The sequence below is a fragment of the Lactuca sativa genome, chromosome 2 (genome assembly GCF_002870075.4).
Source record: "Lactuca sativa cultivar Salinas chromosome 2, Lsat_Salinas_v11, whole genome shotgun sequence".
Classification (NCBI taxonomy): domain Eukaryota; kingdom Viridiplantae; phylum Streptophyta; class Magnoliopsida; order Asterales; family Asteraceae; genus Lactuca; species Lactuca sativa.
In genome coordinates this window covers 210,086,385-210,107,359 of record NC_056624.2, presented here as the reverse complement: position 1 = coordinate 210,107,359, position 20,975 = coordinate 210,086,385, and the positions used below count along the sequence as shown (strand labels likewise).

The 20,975-nt window shown below is 41.2% G+C and overlaps 2 protein-coding genes across 2 annotated transcripts; both read left to right on the top strand.

The window, feature by feature from the left end:
• Nucleotides 1–11,645: 11,645 nt before the first annotated feature.
• LOC122196537 (G-type lectin S-receptor-like serine/threonine-protein kinase At4g27290) lies at nucleotides 11,646–15,441 on the top strand. The gene is made up of 7 exons (XM_042899466.2): nucleotides 11,646–13,176; nucleotides 13,321–13,488; nucleotides 13,693–13,850; nucleotides 13,949–14,159; nucleotides 14,265–14,502; nucleotides 14,699–14,849; nucleotides 14,984–15,441. Exons 1-7 carry the CDS (start codon nucleotides 11,886–11,888, stop codon nucleotides 15,266–15,268), a joined length of 2,502 nt encoding a protein of 833 aa, XP_042755400.1. The 5' UTR covers nucleotides 11,646–11,885; the 3' UTR covers nucleotides 15,269–15,441.
• A 950-nt stretch (nucleotides 15,442–16,391) lies between these two features.
• On the top strand, nucleotides 16,392–20,241 carry LOC111917959 (G-type lectin S-receptor-like serine/threonine-protein kinase At4g27290). Its single transcript, XM_023913598.2, has 7 exons — nucleotides 16,392–17,888; nucleotides 18,035–18,190; nucleotides 18,259–18,416; nucleotides 18,511–18,721; nucleotides 18,808–19,045; nucleotides 19,128–19,278; nucleotides 19,462–20,241. The coding sequence occupies exons 1-7, from the start codon at nucleotides 16,601–16,603 to the stop codon at nucleotides 19,768–19,770; spliced, it is 2,511 nt and encodes an 836-aa protein (XP_023769366.2). The 5' UTR covers nucleotides 16,392–16,600; the 3' UTR covers nucleotides 19,771–20,241.
• Nucleotides 20,242–20,975: the final 734 nt, after the last annotated feature.

Below are 20,975 nucleotides of genomic sequence, written 5' to 3'. Positions count from 1 at the left end.
CAGAGCAGTCTCAGATGACTCGTTATCTGAGTATGCTCAAGACGGATATACGGCAGTTTGTGGCTACACAACGTTGTGATACCCTCCTTGACCTTCAGGAAGCCGCGAGGCGGCGTGAGTTGGAGATAGAGCTGCAGCTGAAGGAGCAGCGTCAGGCACCGGCACATTCTCAGCTGGTGCCTAAGCGGTCTAAGATCGCTGATACACAGTCTGGGGGCCATCAGAGCCACACTTGTGGAAAGTGCGGCAAGGCTCATTCGGGGGTTTATCGAGCGGGAGGTGGGTGCCACAAATGTAACAATGAGGGGCACTATGCCAGGGACTGCCTTCAGTCCGCCCCTCCAGCAGATATGAGGATTGGTTACCAGTATCATCAGGTTGGTCATGTGAAGACCAATTGTCCGCAGCTCGCCACTGTGCAGGATTCCGCGTCAGCTACTGTGAGGATTGGAGGTGGAGCCTCCAAAGGCTCAGGGCCGCGTCTTCCAACTCATGGCCGAGGAGGCCAAGTCAGCACTAGATGTGGTTGCCGGTACGTTTCTATTCTCTGTCTTAGTTATTGTATTTGTGTTATGCTTATTGATTGTACCTGTGATTAGGTACGTTTTTAGTGAATCCTTTGCCCGCTTTGGTATTATTTGACTCGGGGGCGAGTCGATCGTTTGTATCTCAGACCTTCTCTAGAGGGTTCAGTGTGCCGATAGATGATCTTGAGTGCCCGTTGCGAGTTTCGATCGTCAATGAGCACGGGGTTTCTGCTTCTGCGGTCTTCCGGGGATACGAGTTGGAGATTTTCGGGGTGTCCTTCCCGATAGATTTGATTCCTATCCCCATGGGGGATGTATGCGTGATTGTAGGGATGGATTGGCTTAGCCGGTTTGGCGCCATGATCGACTGTGAGGGACAGCGGGTGGTGGTTCAAACCCCAAGTGGGGGAGAACTTGTAGTTTATGGTGAGGGCACCAGGTTGGGATCAGGGTTTTGTCCGGCAGCCAGGGCTCGACAGTATATTCAGCACGGGTGTGCCGGTTATTTGGCGTATGTGGTAGATACGGGGGTTAGAGAGCGACTCAGTTTCTGAGGTCCTGGTGGTGAGGGAGTTTGTTGATGTGTTTCCGTAGGAGTTACACGGAGTGCCTCCGGAGAGGCAGGTTGAGTTCAGGATTGACCTAGTGCCAGGTGTGGCCCCTATCGCCAAGGCGTCGTACCGATTGGCACCGCCTGAGATGCAGGAGCTATCATCTCAGTTACAGGAGCTGCTGGGTAAGCAGTTTATTCGTGCGAGTAGTTCACCCTGGGGAGCACCAATCCTTTTCGTCAGGAAGAAGGACGGTTCGCACAGGATGTGCATTGACTACAGGGAGCTGAACAAATTAACAGTGAAGAACCGTTATCCGCTCCCGAGGATAGACGATCTTTTCGATCGGCTGCAGGGTGCATCTTGGTTTTCCAAGATTGACTTGAGATCAGGATTTCACCAGGTAAGGGTGAGGGAGGAAGACGTGGAGAAGACCACGTTTCGGACTCGTTATGGTCATTAAGAGTTCGTGGTGATGCCGTTTGGGCTCACCAACGCGCCGACAGTGTTCATGGATCTGATGAACCGATTCTGCAGACCGATGCTGGATCACTCGGTCATTGTGTTTATAGATGATATCTTGGTGTATTCCAAGACCTGAGAGCAGCATAAGGAGCATCTCAGGGAGCTGTTGGAGGTTTTGCGACGAGAACGACTTTATGCCAAGTTCTCGAAGTGTGAGTTTTGGTTGCGAGAGGTCCAGTTCCTCGGACATATTGTTAACCAGGAGGGCATTTTGGTCGATCCGGCCAAGGTAGAGGCAGTTATGCAGTAGGAGACTCCGAAGTCTCCCTCAGACATAAGGAGTTTCTTGATTTTAGCAGGGTATTATCGGAGATTCATTCATGATTTCTCCAAGATTGTCGTACCCCTCACTCGTCTAACGAGGAAGGGGGTAGATTTCCGGTGGGGCCTTGAGTAGCAAAGGGCATTTGAGACCCTGCGGCGATGTTTATGCGAGGCGCCGGTGTTGACACTCCCCAATGGAGTTGAGGATTTTGTGGTGCTTTGTGATGCGCCCATCACAGGTTTGGGGACAGTCCTCATGCAGAGGGGACGAGTGATAGATTATGCATCGAGGCAGCTGAAGCCGCACGAGATGAGATACCCCACGCACGATCTTGAGTTGGGAGCGGTGGTCTTCGCTCTCAAGATTTGGAGGCACTATCTGTATGGGGTCCGTTGTACTATATACACAAATCACAAGAGTTTTAGACATATCATGGATCAGCCAAACCTAAACATGAGGCAGCACAGGTGGCTGGATGTGGTCAAGGACTATGATTGTGAGATCCTTTATAATTCTGGTAAAGTGAACGTGGTTGCGGATGCTCTGAGTCGCAAGTCTGGGTCCTCTACCCTGGCCAAGTGTATGAGGATAGCGGTGAATTCCCCGCTGGTGGGTTTGGTCAGGGATGCTTAGATTGAGGTTATGAGGCTGGAGAACTAGAAGTTGGAAAGGATTAAGGGCGAAAGCGCCCGTTTTGTTCAGGATAGTCGCAGATTCTTGACCCGTTACGTTCGGGTTTGGGTTCCGATGACCGGAGGGGTCCGACAGACAGTGATGGAGGAGGCTCATAAGTCCCAGTTTTCTATTCACCCGGGAGCCACCAAGATGTACCATGATTTAAGTTTGAGTTATTAGTGGCCTGGTATGAAGCAAGATATCACTTGGTTTGTTGAGAAGTGCTTGACCTGTAGGATGGTCAAGGCTGAACATCAGAGGCCGCACGGTAAGTTGCAGCCTCTGGAGATTCCCATGTGGAAATGGGAGCGGATCGCGATGGATTTCATCACGAAGTTGCCGAAGACGGCAAAGGGGTTCGATGCTATATGGGTCATCGTGGATCAATTGACCAAGAGCGCCCATTTCCTAGCCATACGGGAGAGTTCGTCGGTAGAGAAGTTGGCCGACCTGTGCGTCCGTGAGATTGTCTCTCGCCATGGGGTCCCAGTTTCCATTGTGTCCGATCGGGATGTCAGATTTACTTCTCGTTTTTGGCAGAAGTTCCACGAGGAAGTAGGTACGAGACTGCATTTTAGCACGGCGTTCCATCTGCAGACTGATGGGTAGAGTGAGCGGACCATTCAGAACCTCGAGGATATGTTGAGGGCGTACGTCATTGATTTCGGTGGGAGTTGGGATTCCCACCTACCGCTTGCAGAGTTCACCTACAACAACAGCTATCATTCTAGTATTGGCGCCCCGCCTTTTGAGCTGTTGTATGGGCGGAAGTGTAGGACCCCAGTCTGCTGGGGCAAGGTTGGGCACAGGGTAATGGGTCGGACAGAGATAGTCCTGCAAACTACCGAAATGATACAGCAGATTAGACAGCGACTGCAGACCACTCAGAGCCGACAGAAAAGTTATGCCGACCAACGCCGATCTGAGCTGGAATTTCAAGTGGGTGACATGGTCCTCCTGAAAGTCTCGCCCTAGAAGGGTGTGATCCGCTTCAGGAAGAGGGGAAATTTGGGCCCCCGTTACATTGGGCCATTCAGGATTGTTGCCAGGGTCGGCAGGGTGGCTTATAGGCTAGAGCTTCCGGAGGAGCTCAGCCGGATCCACAGCACGTTTCATGTTTCGCAATTGCGAAAATGCATTATGGATCAGGAGGCAGTGGTATCGTTGGATGACATTCAGTTCGATGATCGCCTGAACTATGTGGAGAGGCCTGTGGCTTTTTTGGAAAGGAAGAAGAAGATTCTGCGGAACAAGGAAATAGCTTTGGTAAAGGTACAATGGGAACATCGGAGGGGATCCGAGTGGACATGGGAGCCGGAGGCGGAGATGCGCGAGAAGTACCCGACATTGTTTATTCCAGCGGACTTCGAGGGCGAAGTCTAGTTCAAGTGGGGGAGAGTTGTAATGCCCCGATTATCAGGTATTGTTTTAAATAAGATGTATTGGGTTAAGCTCTACTCGACGAGTTGATTTCCCTACTCGTCAAGTAGCAGTGGGGTGGGATCGCGTGTTCAGTGACGTACTCGACGAGTCCATATTGGGACTCGGCGAGTAGGAGCTGGCAGATAAAACCCTAAATCCCGGGGTTTGTACCCCTATTTAAAGGGACCTTAGTCTCCCTTGGACCTCTTTACAGTTCTAAGGAGTCCTTGAGAGCCCTTATTCGTGTGTGTGTGTGTGACTTGTGTATGTGTTGAAGCTTGAAAAGAGGATTTTTTGAAGGAGAAGACTTGGAGGAGGAGGGATTGGAGCAATTAGAGTGTGGAAATCAACATTCATCTCAGATATCATCTTCCAGAGGTACCTAAATCGTCATTTTCCTTATATATCTCCTCTATTGGTTGAGTTTTAGGGTTTTGTTGGAATATCAAGTTGGTATGATGAGCTATGGGTTAGATCTGAAGTTGTAACTTCAAATCTGGACCCTCTTCGGATTCTAGAAGCATAAAGATACAGTTTTGGTCGTGATTGAGGTCCCTCTTGGGCATGAAGCCCCATTAAGAGCTTAGATTTGGCATTTGGAGCATTTAAAGCCATGCATGCACGTAAAGTTTGCAACTTTACGTGATAAGCATGCCCTAGAAGCTTGGATCTGTGAGTTGGAGCCGCTGCATGGATCAAAATAGGTCTGTATGGGAAAAGGACCGAATGGACTCGGCGAGTCGCAAGGTTGACTCGGCGAGTCACATGAAGATGACCGTGAACTCGATGAGTTGGATGAACAACTCGGCGAGTCCAATTATGATTGTCATAGACTCGGCGAGTTGAAGAACAACTCGGCGAGTCGGATGAGTTTTCTCCTGGATATGTATATGTGTGTATCCATCGAGTTGCAAGGTAGGAACTCGACGGGTGGCCTTAAAGTTTGTTCGAGAATCGAAGGAACTCGACGAGTCACCCTAATGACTCGGTGAGTTGGAATGTGCTTCAAGGAACTCGGCGAGTAGCCGAGGGTACTCTGCGAGTCGAGGTCAACATGGACTGTTGACCTTGACTGAGGACTTTGACTTTGATCAGGGGTTGACTAGTGGGTTATGGAGTACCTTATAAGGTCAAGGACTTACGAGCATATTGTTCTATAGGTGGTGGAGCCTGTGTCAAGTGATCCGAGAGTTGGAGCTTACCTTCCGAGTCGACATCTGCGAGGTGAGTTGTCCTCACTATATTGATAGGGTCTATGGCACCAAGGCCGACCCTTTAGTTGTTATTGTTATGGTATGCTATATGTGGTTATGATCTGTTAGATCGGAATCAGGGTAGACAGTATGCTATGCTCTTATGATCCGTAGGGATTGGTAAGTTAGTAACCTCCTAGGTCGGTAGTCTAGTTACGATAGAATTCTATGATTGACGACCAGTGATAGATATGCTTGATGTTTATATATGCCAGTATATGATAGTTATGCGTACATAGTATTTGCTTGTTGGTTGGGTTGAGGCGTTCATGCTTTGTGCGGTAGGCCAACACACCCTATGAGCAGTCCGGGGAGACTATAGGCCCACGTGGCGGACCAGTCATGTCGAAGGCTCGGGATAGATTCAGATAGACTGTAGGCCCTGTAGGGCGGTCCAGTCAGGCTGATGACCCAGTATGCATGTTAATTGATTGATTATTACTGATATGGTATTGTCAGTGTGGTATTGGTATTTTGGGGGTAGCTCACTAAGTCCTCGGGCTTATAGTTTTCAGTTTATTGTTTCAGGTACTTCAAGGGATCATGGAAAGGCGAAGGCGTGACCGTACTGCTCCTCATCCTTATGTTATGATTTTTGGGACACTCTGATGGATAATGATTTGAAAACATTTTGTAAACAATGTTATTTGATTTTTATTTATGATTGAAAAGTTTAAATTTGGCGTAAAATTTATGGATGTTACATAAACACATATCGTGCTAGCATATAAACATATCAGGTAATAGTAATCCTAGGTGAATATCACAAAGATAATCACCTATCGTACGACTCTTACTGGTGGGCCGACATTATGGCCTTAGACGCACCGCTACTGGAAGGTAACTTACCTCGTACGAGTAGCTGCTGATAAGCTGTGCGGGAGACCTCTATCTGCTACTGCTCTGGAAATCATCTGGCTATAATCCCCACAAAACACTCAGTCAGAATTTGATATCTACTCTTAGGGTAAAATAACTATTTTACCCCTAACCAAATCCAAGTCAAAGTCAACTTCCCGTTGACCCGACTCGCTGAGTTGGGCTGTCAACTCGTCGAGTCCCTAACCATTTACTTGTCCTTATCCACGACTCTGCTCGTCGAGTTTAGCAACGACTCGACGAGTTCTTCATCTATATGAACAACGAATGAACCTTCATCCGACTCGCCGAGTTGTATGAACAACTCGTCGAGTTCACCTTCTTCTGATGAACAAGCCATGTCCTTGACTCGACGAGTTGTATAAACAACTCGTCGAGTTCATCTTCAACTAATAGGAGATTACCTTGGACTCGCCAAGTCTGTTCTAGCACTCGTCAAGTCCCATGAACTCCAGGTCTAAGGCTAAGTCCAATACGTTGGGTCACTCTCCAACAGAAAAGGGGAGTCTCGCCTCGGACTCGCCGAGTCCTAAGAACGACTCGTCGAGTCGAGTATGTCCATGTCTCATTTCTCGATTTCTATCGTACAACTCTTTGACCAAAAGATAGATCTAAGCTACTTCAATCGTTCTATCACGTAAAGTTACAAAATTTGCATGCATGCATGGGACTTTGAGCTTAAAAGGACATAAAATAAGCCCTCATGATGCATGGGACCTTACATGGGTACAAAAGCAGCCCCTAACTACCTTGTAACTCCCTTAATGACCTAATTCTGAAGCATCAACCCCCAACCATGCTTGCAATCATGGTTGGTCACCAAAAATGGCTTATAAAAGCCCTAAATCTCCTCAAAAAGGGATCTATCAAATCAAAGGGCAAGATAACAGCTTTATACCTCCAATGAACTATGGATGATGCACAAACTTGGGTTCCCCTGGTCTCCACTTGTTTCCCCAAGTCTTTCACCTTCCTCTTTATGGTCACAACTAGCAAGATCCACAAAAATGCCTTAATTCTTCTCAAAAAAGGCTAGGGTTTGCTATGGGGAGTTCTGGAAGCATTAGAGATGAAAGTGAGGCTGAATAAGTGGTTTAAATAGGGTGCAAACCCTCAAAGTAAGGTTTTCTCCGGACAGCGCCTACACGCCGAGACCGGCCGCCGACTCGTCGAGTAGGTCATTAAACTTCCACGTCCAAGACGCTCCGACTCGACGAGTTGGACCTCAACTCGCCGAGTCCAAGGCCAAAATGCAAGGTAATTGAATGAAATACATACCAGGAACCAGGTGCTACAGTTGACCTCCACCGCAATGTGGTACTCTACTATATCCCGTATTCTCCAAGTCAGCATCAAGAATCGTGAAGATTCCATTCACTAGGTCGTGGTGGGATCACCACGTCATGGTTATCGAGAATCAGTGTAACATCCCAAGTTCGGAAGCAAGAGTTTAGGGGTGTAATGTGTAAATGGAAAAGTAGACTCGGCGAGTTGGAGCTTTAACTCGTTGAGTCGGAACGTGTGTTGGGCACGTGATACGTGACCTGACTCGCCGAGTCGGCGGTTGGACTCGACGATTCAGTGCTGGGAAGAGAAAACCCTAAATCTTAGGGTTTGCACCCTATTTAAAGGACCTTATGTCCTCCCCTCAACCTCCTTGTTACCCTTGAGAGTCAATAAACCCTAAAATCGAGTGTGAGCCATTGGTGAGAGTTTTTGAGCTTTGGTAGGTGATTCTAGTGAAGGAAACTTGTAGATCAAGAGGCTAGCATCAAGGAACTCGTGTAGATCTAGAATCTACTTCATCTTGGGCACATTTCTGAGGTAACAAGTCGTTACCTTGAGCTTTACCCTCCTATATCTTTTCATGGATGATGATTTGGGGTTTTTTTTAGCATGTTTGGAATCTATTTTGGGTTTTGGGACTAGATCTGGGGTTGCAACTTCAGATCTAGACTTATCTTTGGTCCATGGAGGCATAAAGTATCAGCCTTTTTGCTCATTTGAGAGCATTCTTGTCTTGAACCTTCTTTCTAGCTTGTGTTGAGCCTATATTGCCTTGCATGCACGTAAAGTTGGAAACTTTACGTGTGAAACTAGCCCTAGGAGTCCATATCTATGAGTTGGAAGCAGTGAGATGGTATGAAATCGTCTGAATAGGGATGACTTAAATAGACTCGGCGAGTCTGTTCTTGGACTCGACAAGTTGGGTCGCAAACCCTAACCCATCTGGTTATAATGCAGATCAAAGAGTTGAGTGGACTCAGTGAGTTAGACAGGCTAGGACTCGGATTGAAGAGCTCGACGAGTCATGGGGTGACTCGGCGAGTCAGGTCGCAAATTGTGTGGTTTTTGAGTTCACGAACTCGGCGAGTCCCTAGGTTGACTCGGTGAGTAGGGTCAAACGGGAAGGTTGACTTTGACCAGGACAGTGACTTTGACCGAGAGTTGACCAGTTTGACTTCAAAGGGTATTTTGGTAACTTGAGCTCTGATTGTTATGGTTTCAATGAAGTTTTAGGCGGTGGTGTTCGTGGCGGTGGTCAGGAGTTTTGACCTCATCTCTTCAGATCGGCATTTCGAGGTGAGTTATCCTCACTATATCGACAGGATCTAAGGCACCAAGGTCGGCCCTTTTCTCGAAGTGTGTATTGGTATTTGCTTGCTATGTTTATTGATCTATTAGATCCGCATCCTGGTAGTTAGGACGGTATTGTGTTGAGTGACATGGTTTAGGTCGGTATCCTGGTATATAGGATGATGCTATGTTTAGTGACCTAGTTTAGGTCGGTATCCTGGTTAGGATATTGTTATGTTATATGATCTGTTAGATCGGTTTGTTTATATATGGACTGTTATATAATTATCTGTTATGTGCACATGATTGATTGGTATGGGGGTTGGGTTGAGGCGAGTCCTGCTTCGTGTTGTAGACCAACATACATAGGGCGGAACGGGTAGACTGCAGACCCAGAAGGGGACATAGTCAGGCCGAAGGCCCGGTGAGCGGTCCGGATAGGTTGAAGGCCCCGCGAGGGCGGTCCAGACGTGCCGAGGCTCGGAGAGTGGGCCAGATAGACTAAAGGCCCGGTGCGGGCGGTCTAGTCATACTGAAGACTCAGATAGTGGATCAGGTGGACTGAAGGCCCGGTGCGGGTGGACTAGTCACTCTGTAGACTCTAGATACATGGTTGTTCTATGTTTGTTGTATGATATGTTATGGTTATATGAGGTTGGTATTTTGGGGGTAACTCACTAAGCTTTTGAGCTTACATTTATCGATTATTGTTTCAGGTTCGGCGGATGACCGCGGGAAGGCGAAGGCGTGATCGTACACCTCCCTCGATTTATGATTATGATTTCTAGGAACTCTGATATGAAACTATTTTGGAAACCTTTTGTAATAACTATTGGTATTTTACATGTTTTTGAAAGTTTAAATTTGGTATGAATTTTATGGGTGTTACAAGTTGGTATCAGAGTTAGGGCACGGGCCGATGTGTTCGACGGGGACGTCAAACCCTATAATGGGGGGTGAAGGTGGGTTGCACCTGATCCCACATCTGCTTATGGGTGTGGATACCTTCCTTGACACAACGCGTTTTAAAGTCGTAAGGACAGCAAATCCCATAAGAACTCTGCAGTTAAGCGTGCTCGGGCGGGAGTAGTATCGGGATGGGTGACCCCTTGGGAAGTCCTCGTGACGAGTGGCCCAAAGCAGACAATATTGTGATACGTGCCGGAGGGGGATGCTACAAATGGTATCAGAGCCTTGGTTTGAGTGAATTGGAAGAACATTCGTGTGAATCCAGTCTCAAATCAGGGAAAAGAATTTCAAATGATTTTTTTTAAATGGTTTTCAAAATAAGTAAAGGAGGATGCAGGGTGTATGATTAGCCGGAGCTAGTAAGTTGACCCCAAAATACCATACAGTTATTTGATTATGTGATATGTTAGAACAACATGCTTGGTTGGCAAATAATAAAAGGATGTCAAATATATACCAAATAAAACCAACCAACATATTACGAACTGAATTAATTAAATTGGTAGCCAATATATTTGGTTGTCAACATGTTTGGTTGGCAGCAGTATCAACTGTGTTATCTTGATACGACAATGGTACAAAATTTTGAATATCATAGTAATACTGTATCAACCAACTTATTTAATATATGTATTATAAAGTTACCAGAGACTACACTTAACATAAAAACTAAAATATTAGTTAATAAATTAAAAAATAACAAATAAAACCTTTAGTAAAGGATAATTTTTTTTTACTTTTTTTTTTTATTATTTTTTTTAAATGTTTGTGGAGATAATAATTTTGAACTTACTTCAAATCCCTAATCTCCATGCATAAGGTCACTTTTTTGGGTTATTTGGTCTTATAGGAATGCTTTTATTTTTTAGTGTAATGTGAAATCTTTTCAGTGTTAGGAATGGTCTTATTTTTTAGTGTAAGGTGAAATCCCTTTCTCCAAAAATTGTTTGTGCATTAAATCATTCAACATGGGCGTCTTTGAGGGTATGCGAGGTGGGCAACCGCACATGACCAATGTTGTGGAGGTGGCCAATTTTTGCATACAATTTGTTATAGTAGACTAGTAATTTAAGTCTGAAAACAAAATTGACTAAAAGGTATCATCATCAAGCCAAAGTCGATTCAACATCTTAATTTTGCCAATCCAAGTCATAAGTCGCTACGATGCTACTCCTTCTCTTAAACTTGCCAAGTTGTTATAGGTGGTTGACGAGTTCTTACCATACTTAAGTAGGTGGTTGATCAGATATTGACGCCAGTTAACTTTATCTAGAGTTAAAGTTGGTTAACAAGTTCTTACCGAATGAAACTACTAACACAACCGATGTTTTAAAATATATGAAAAAAGTCGGTTTTTAATAATGCTATTAATGCAAATAGAGTCTTGATGATTATTCTAGCAACTGTTGCGTCTATAGAAACTAGCTTCTCAAAATTAAAGTTGTTAAATTTGTACTTCATCTCCACAATGTCACAAGAAAAACTTAATGACTTGGAAATAATAGTTATTGAGACCAATATGCTAGGGAATATTGATTGTGAAAAGTTGATGAACAACTTTACCGCTAAAACTGCTATGAGAGCATCGCGATTCTTGTAATTATGTTCAATTATAGTTTATTTAATTGTTTTTTTAACAATTATCGACTTATCATAGTATTAATGGATTTTGCTTATATATAAAATGAATTATGTGTAGGGGCTCAATTTTATTTTTCGTACATGGCCCTCAAAATAAACAAGACGACAAACTTTAAATTGTCTGATATCTCTTCTTTTTATATATCTTGTCCTCAATAAAATATTATTTGTGTCCAGTATCAATGTGTACAAACCTTAAGAAGTTGATATCATACCACACACGCGGTTTAAAAAAAAAAAAAAAAAAAAAAAAAAAAAACAATCGGTACTGTACCATGGTTGTTTTGTAGTAGTGATTCATAAAAGCTTTAACCGTGGAGGAACCGTCGTTAAAAAAAATGTATTTAATTGAATTCCAAAAAAGTCAGTCATGATCGACATAGCAAGTGGGGTTTGATGCTAGTGCCGTCGACCAAATGCATGCTCCTGCCTAAGTCCAAATTCTGGAGCAAAATCTTGGAGAATCACTCACCAGGTCAACCCTTAGTGTCTTCTTCTGATCTAACACTCTTTGAAAAAAATGCATATATTCCAAATGAATTAACAGTTAGCCGTTCAAAGAAAAAAAGAACTAACATTTAAATCTCCAAACAAAACTTCAATGAAGGTCCTTCATTATTTCTTAATTTTTGGCCTCCTGATCATGTCTGATCTGAGAATTTGTTGGGCACAAGACACCATAGCAGCCGATGAAGCCATCCAGGACGGGGATACCCTTGTTTCAGCTGATGAAATGTATGAACTCGGTTTTTTCAGTCCTGGAAACTCTACGAACCGGTATTTGGGGATATGGTACAAAAACAAATCCCCACAGACAGTGGTGTGGGTTGCTAACAGGGAGAAACCAATAACCGATTTGTCAGGTGTCTTCAGAGTAGACATCAACGGATCCCTATTGGTTATCGCAGGTAGCAACAACACCACTGTCTGGTCATCTAACCCTGGCCCGATATCTCTCACAACCATAAATCCGGTGGCACAACTTTTGAACCCTGGAAATCTTGTTGTTAGAGATCAAAGTGGCCAAGGAAGTTTCATTTGGCAAAGTTTTGATCACCCTGGAGATGCATTTCTTGCCGGAATGAAATTTGGGAAGGATTTGGTCTCTGGGAGGGATAGGCGGTGGACATCATGGAAGAGCCTTGACGATCCTTCACCAGGAAAGTATGTAGCATTCATGGATACGAATGGGTTTCCTCAGTTGTTCTTCAAAGAAGTACAAAATCCTGTTCCTTTCTTGAGGTTTGGACCATGGAACGGTCTTACTTTCAATGGCATGCCTAGTCATACTTCAAACTCATTATTCACACACAAATTTGTTTTAGATGATAAGGAGGTGTACTACGGGTACACACTTGTTAACACTTCAGTGGTGACGCGTGTCTACTTTAGTCCAGAGGGTGACGCGTTTCGACTGAACTGGATTGAAAGAACACAGATGTGGTTCCTATACTGGAACGCGGATATTGACATGTGTAGCCGTTTTGGACAATGTGGTTCATATGGAAGATGCAACCCCAAGAACTCACCGGCTTGTAGCTGCATGGAAGGGTTCGAACCACGCAACCCAGACGAATGGAGTGCCTCCGAGTGGTCAAGTGGGTGTCGCCGTAGAACTGCTTTAAGTTGTTCGAATGGAGATGGCTTTCGAGTGTTTAAAAATGTTAAAATGCCAGACACTCGGCGTTCATGGTACAATCAGAGCATGACACTTGGCGAATGTGAGACAGCATGCAAGCGGAATTGCTCGTGTACAGCATATGCAAATATCGATATCAGAATCAACGGAAGTGGATGCTTGCTGTGGTTCGATGATCTAATAGATATTAGAACAGTGGATGAAAGCCAGGATCTATACGTAAGGATGGCTATCTCCGACTTAAATATTACAAGTAAGATTATTTACATATATAATTTGCCTTTAATATACAAATGTTAAATCAAAAAGAGATAACCATGCAAGACACCTTTTTGAATGTTCATGTTAGTTCGGGTTTTTAAACACCATTAATTACTTGTTATGATTTTGTTCCTAGTTCCATCAATCCCGCAATTGACCTCCAAACAAGCTGATTCCAACAAAAAGAGACAAAAGATCGTAGTGGTGGTACCGATTTTATCTATCCTTGTTATATTTATTTTGATTTTAGCAATCTTGTATGGTACTTGGAGCAAGAGGAAAAGATCCCAAGTACAATTACCAGGTAATTCTAATGATTACTTTTGATAAATTAGTGATCACTAATATAACAATATTAAACACAAATCGTTCATTAACTCATATTAGTTTGGTTTGCTATCATTTGCAGAGGTAATTCTAATGATTACTTTTGATAAAGTGATCACTAACAATATTAAACACAAATCGTTCATTAACTCATATTAGTTTGGTTTGCTATCATTTGCAGATAAAACGGCAGAAACCGATGATGAAAAGTATATCATGGAAAGCCAAGACGATGATACAGGGTTATCATCTTTCAGCCTGACTAAGATATCCAAGTCTACTAACAATTTTGCAAATGACAAAAAGCTTGGAGAAGGTGGTTTTGGTTCGGTTTACAAGGTAGCCAAATTAACCAACCATTGTTCTATTTATTGTTCATAATTGCAAAACAGATTATACTTCTTGAAGTACATAAAAATATATATTCCAATCTTTAGGGTGTGCTGGATGACGGACAAGAAATAGCTGTGAAAAGGTTGTCCAAAACATCAAGACAAGGTCTTGGAGAGTTCAAGAATGAACTTAAATTCATTGCTAAACTTCAACATCGGAATCTTGTAAAGCTTTTGGGATACTGCATCCAAAGGAATGAAAGCATGTTGATTTATGAATACATGCCTAACAAAAGTCTGGACTTATTCATATTTGGTATAGCTCTACTTTCTATGATACATTAAATTAATTCCTCTTCTCCTTGCTTGCTATCCATTTTTTCTTAAAGTAAATCATATACTGATAACTTATATTGGGCAGATAAAATCAAAAGTTCGGTACTAGGTTGGTCAGATCGCTTTCACATCCTTCATGGGATTGCTCGAGGACTCCTTTATCTTCATCAAGATTCACGATTTAAAATTGTACATCGAGATCTTAAAGCAAGCAACATTTTGCTGGATGTTGACATGAATCCTAAGATATCTGATTTTGGTCTCGCAAGAATGTTCACAGAACATGAAAACGAAGCAAATACGAACAACATAGTTGGAACTTTGTAATTAGAATCCATTAGTTAACCATGCAACTTTCTTTATACACACACACACACACACACACACACACACACACATATATATATATATATATATATATATATATATATATATATATATATATATATATATATATATATATATATATGTTTTTCAAGACAAATTTTTAAATGTTCACAATCACGAATTTTCTTACAGGGGTTATTTATCACCAGAGTATGCTCTAGATGGGATTTTCTCCGAAAAATCAGATGTCTTCAGTTTTGGTGTTCTTGTGCTGGAAATAGTAAGTGGGAAGAAAAATCAAGGATTTTCTCATGAAAATGATAGCGATAATCTTCTTGCACATGTAAGTTCTTTACTTATTGAACTCAACATGGAAAGGATTTCCACTAATACGATTATTTTCTTAAATATTTTTGAAATATCATTTATCTATATACATTTAATTTAATTTTGTTGGGGGTATTATGGTTTTTTTAGGCATGGAGACTCTTTGAAGAAGGTAAGGCTATGGAGTTGCTTGGTGCGCATATGCGTAACTCATGTGTAGCCTCCGAAGTACTTCGGTCAATACATATCGGTCTTTTATGTGTACAACATCATGCAAATGACAGACCAACTATGTCATCTGTGGTTTTGATGTTTGGTGAAGAAGGTGCATTATCTCAACCTAAACAACCTGCATTTTTTGCCAAAGGGAAGGTGCCTCAATGTTATCTAGTTTCTGGAAATGACATCACGATGACAACATTAGAACCTCGATAATATATGTATATCTGTTCATGTTAAGATCCATTTTGTGATCATAAGTACTTGATTTTCTTTTCTACATGCATATGTTAAAGACGCATCAACAAAAATAATGTAGAATCTATGGGCCCTAAATATGTTTTGTTGCATAATCCAAGTGTTTAAATAAGACTTTACTTTCAATAGTCTGTTGGGATTAATTATTTATTTGATGATATGGAATGAACCAAAAAAATAGTATGTCCACATAAAATCTATAAAATTAGATTACCTTCTATTTTTTATGCTTACAAATATTCATACCTACTAATATGATTACACATGTCATTATTTCACCATTCAATTTTATTTTATTTGATATATTCATAATATACTTTTAATGAGATGATTAAAAAAATATGGAATGTTGACACTTATAATAATGTTAATGAATAGGAATATTTGTAAGGATAAAACGTAGAAATCAATTTAATTTCTCTAAAATCTATGAAAGTTTTGAAATCGTACATTACACACACACAAAAAAAAGCAATTTACAAGAGAGAATACACATTAACTATTTACAAGAGAGGACATACATTAGCTAAAGTGCTAAACACAATAATACACATAAGTTTATAACTTTAAGTATATTTTTATAGGCAACACCAATCAAATATTGAAAACACATATAAAGCACTCAAGATTCATACAAACATCAATACACAGTACAAAGCTCAATCAGAAAAAGATGCATACCTGCTTATATACTCGAAACAAAGATCATGAATTGCATACGACATGATTGCACAATTCCATTGCGAAAATTACGTTTCGAATTTCAAACGATTCCGCTCGGCTCCCGCCTCCTCAAGTGATCAATAATAAAGCGGTGGCCCAGGATGACACCCTATGGGCCGGGCTAACAGTGACCGAACAGGTAATTTATGATATTATTTATTTCAGATCGTAACGTAACGAAACAAACAACATGCGCCATACATTCGATATTTTCTATCAATGGTTGTTTGGGCCCACTCATTGACTAATCAAGGTTCCCACAAGTCCCGCGCGTCACACTCAGGCCATCGTGACCGAGTATTTATATGTTATCTTTCTGGCTACTTGGGATCTTCTGGTTTTAATCATTATAACTTCCGTGACAAGTCGATCGCGCTAAATGCCTAAATCTTTTACCATTTTGTATCAAGTATCAAGTCCCAAGTGGGTGTTGTCGAAAAATGGCGTTACTTGGAACAGTTGCTAATTCTCTCAAGTGGGACCGTCGTCTTTGAATTTTGCCTCGGTCTAAAGTTTGTTTCTATTGACCCATGTCGTTTATGGCTTAAACCCACACATAACCCACATATGATCTCAATCATGGAGAAGCTTACCATACTCTTCTTATGCTTTGGTACTCTTCTAATCTCAATTTTGATAACTTTTGCAGCAGCAGTAGACACCATATCAGCAAATCAAACCATCACAGATGGTGTCACCATTGTTTCAGCTGGTGAAATCTTTGAAATGGGGTTCTTCAGACCTGGCACATCAAATAATCGGTACGTAGGGATATGGTACAAGATGATATCAACACGTACGGTGGTGTGGGTTGCTAACACAGAGAATCCATTGAATGATACGTCTGGTGTGCTCAGAATTAGCCAGGGTGCACTCCAAATTCTCAGTGGTAACAACTCAGTAATCTGGTCATCAAATTCATCCGCATCTGACAGGGGTAGCGATTTGGTGGCACAGCTTTTGGATACTGGAAATCTTGTTCTGAGGGATCAGGGAAGTATAATATGGCAAAGTTTTGATTATCCTGTAGACACCCTTCTCTCAGGAATGAGAATCGGCGTGGATTTGGTGACAGGAAAAGAAACATACTTGAGGTCATGGAAGAGCGATGATGACCCTTCTCCTTCTGCAGGTCAGTATGTCTTTCGGGTGGATACAAATGGGTACCCACAACTTTTTGAGAGGCATAATATGGTTCCAGTGTCGAGATTCGGACCATGGAATGGTGTTACATTCAATGGCATGCCTAATTTAGGCGAAAATTCAATATTCACACACCAGTTTGTTTTCAATGAGAATGAGATATACTATGAATATGCACTTGTGAACAACTCGCTTATTTCGAGGATGCATTTGAGTGCGGATGGCAAAATGGAAGACTTGATTTGGGTCAATCGCACACAAAATTGGACTACCTATTCGACTGCAAGTAGTGTTGATGCTTGTGCACGTTATGCTACATGTGGTTCATATGCAAACTGCGACATTAGCAATGCCCCTGCTTGTAGTTGCCTAGATGGTTTTGAACCACGTAGCACTGAAGAATGGAATTTAGCAGATTGGTCAAGTGGGTGTCAAAGGATAACACCATTAGCTTGCGGGAATGGGGATGGATTTCGTACACTTTCAGGTGTAAAATTCCCAGATACAAATCGTTCAGTGTATGATTTGAGCATGACACTTGGTGAATGTGAAACGACTTGCATAGAGAATTGCTCTTGTACAGCTTATGCAAGTTTAGATATCAGAGATGGTGGAAGCGGATGCTTGCTATGGTTCGGTGATCTAATGGATATTCGGGTGTATGATGAAACACAAGAACTTCACTTAAGAATGCCTGCTTCCGAACTACCAAGTAAGGCTTCTCTTCTCCATCTCCATCTCTCTTATTAAACCCTTAATTAATTGTACGTAGTTGTATATATATGATTCCGATTTCATCTGTATATCTACAAAATAACATCCTGACGATCATTTGTCATTCATTTGGATTGTATAAAGGTTCTACTTCCCCAGAATATGGCTCAGGGTCTCGAAAGAAGAAACCAACGATCACCATAGCTGTGTCAGCTTCACTTGCTTCATTTCTTGTATGTCTGGTTATAGCACTATATGTAGCATGGAGAAAGAAAAAAAGATCTCGCCAGAGAAGACAAGGTACCCCAACCAAATTCTTTTTTTACTAGAAATTAGCAGACACGCTAATTATATATCTGAACTTGTAGTTTTGATGCAAGCACGTGAGGAGAAGTATACCAATGATGATGATAGGAATAAAGATACAGAGTTGTCGGCCTTTAGCCTGTCCATGATTGCTAAGTCAACTAACAACTTTGCTCTCGACAATAAGCTTGGTGAAGGTGGATTTGGTCCAGTTTACAAGGTAATGAAATACATTCCCTCTTTATGTGAAAAACATTAATTAATATTTACATATGAAAGATAGCTAATAATATATCCGTAACCTGAATCTTTAGGGTGTGTTTGAAGATGGACGAGAAATAGCTGTGAAACGACTCTCAGCAACTTCGTCACAGGGTGTTGATGAATTCAAGAATGAAGTTGGATGTATTGCCAAGCTTCAGCATCGAAATCTTGTAAAGCTTCTCGGATACTGCATCCAAGGAGATGAAAGAATGTTAATATATGAATACATGGAGAACAAAAGCCTTGACTTCTTTATATTTGGTTTGACGCACACATTTCACTTGTGATATATAGTACACTTCATTAATAATTGTATATAAACTAATTTAGTGACTATTATCTGGCAGATGCATCTAGAAGCCTCATGCTTGATTGGCCTCTTCGTTTTCATATTATCAATGGGATTGCTCGAGGACTTCTTTATTTGCATCAAGATTCACGACTACGAATCGTCCATAGAGATCTGAAGGCTGGCAATATATTGCTGGACAAGGACATGAATCCCAAGATATCAGATTTTGGCCTTGCTAGAAAGTTTAGCGGATATGAGACTGAAGCTAACACGAACAAAGTGGTTGGAACTTAGTAAGAATACTATTCTCATTTGATTATATTAGTTTCATTTAAAATTCTCATATATCAATGAAGTTGTGAAACTACATTTCAGTGGTTACATCTCTCCGGAGTATGCAGTGCATGGCCTTTTCTCAGTAAAGTCGGATGTGTATAGCTTTGGTGTTTTAGTGTTGGAAATGGTGAGCGGGAAGAAAAACAGAGGATTCTCTCAACAAGATTACAACGACACCCTTATTGGACATGTAAGTAAATAAGAACCTGAGGCAAGGCCTATATATTCTGAAACACCCACCCAAGTTATAGTCTAGCCCATTAATCGCTTGATCAACTAACTTTAAACCATGCATGATAGAAGTTATTTGTAGCCTTAAGGCTTATTAGCTCCCTAGATTATGCTAATAACTTCCTACTTTGAAATTACTTAGGCATGGAAACTCCACAAAGATGGAAAGTCGGTTGAGCTAGTTAGCTCATCTCTGCGAGACTCATGTGTCGCCTCTCAAGTACTACGGGCAGTGCATATTGGTTTGTTATGCGTGCAACATCATGCAGAAGATAGGCCCACGATGTCGTCAGTGGTTCTTATGTTGGGTAATGAGAACTATTTGCCTCCACCTAAGCAACCTGCATTTTTTGCAGAAGAGAGGTTTGTGACAGAAATCAACTCTATGTCATCGGCGCCAACATTGGATTCTGTCAATGAAGTCACCGTAACACTTTTGGATGCTCGATAGCAAGTAAATTCTTTCTTTATTACATCATCTGCAATCCATTGAACTCTATAGACTTCAATGGATTGTCACATCATCCATTAAACATCTATACAACACCCACAACTCATTAAATACTTATTCAATCATAATCACCCATTTATTTCTTCTATTGAATCGTTCAATGATCATTCAACAACAACATCCACAACTTATTAAACACCTATTCAATCATAATCACCACTTTATTTCTTCTATTGAACCATTCAATGATCATTCAACTCCTTCTTTCAACTCTACTCCATGTCATCATAACACTCTATTAAACTCCTATTCAATTATAGTTATCACCCTTTTCAACTTTTATACTACTTACATTGTGGATGTTCTTATGCTATTCTTTATTCAACTTTATATGATTCTATAATGCATCATGTATATGTAAAGATAATGTAATTACGAAAACCTAATAATACATGCATAGCAACTTATTTATATTTTTTGAACTATATATAACATGTACGATTGCAAGAGAATGATAAGTATAATGATTTTTATATGTAGATTTCCTTAAAAGGAGGAGGAGTCATTCCCTCCCAACTCATTCAATCCAGTGTCACATCATTGTCATATCAGTTTTTCTATCTAATCTCTCTCTCTCTCTCTTCCAACTCTCCTAATCCACAACATATGAAAATTTTATTTTTTCCGACTCATTTGTCACATTAGTTTTTTTATTTAATTAAATTAAAAAAATATAAAATATAATAAAACATAACATTTTTTATCACAACATGCATCAAAATCAAAACCAATAAGATAAAACATAACATTTTTTATCAACCCCCATACATCAAAACAAAAAAGTAGCAAAGAATATTTTATGTTTATTCCTCCGGTTAATATTCAAATGAAACAAAATGGAAGGGTTCGTAAACCCGCAAAGTGGAGTAAACGTAAGAAACCGCTCAACCCATTGATTGCTAGGAACCATATGTCTACCTCCCACCAAAACTTCAACCGGGACTCCTTACTCCTTAACATAATAAATATAGAAAAACTTTAAAAAGTGTACCTTGTTCATAACTAGCCAAGTCTTCTAGAATAACATATTGTCAAATTCAGATATTTTGGTTATAGAAGATATTTAATTTTTCTTTGCTTATTATTACTCTCAATAAAAAGACAATCAAGGCACAGGTGGATTTAATAATTTTTGTTTATCATAA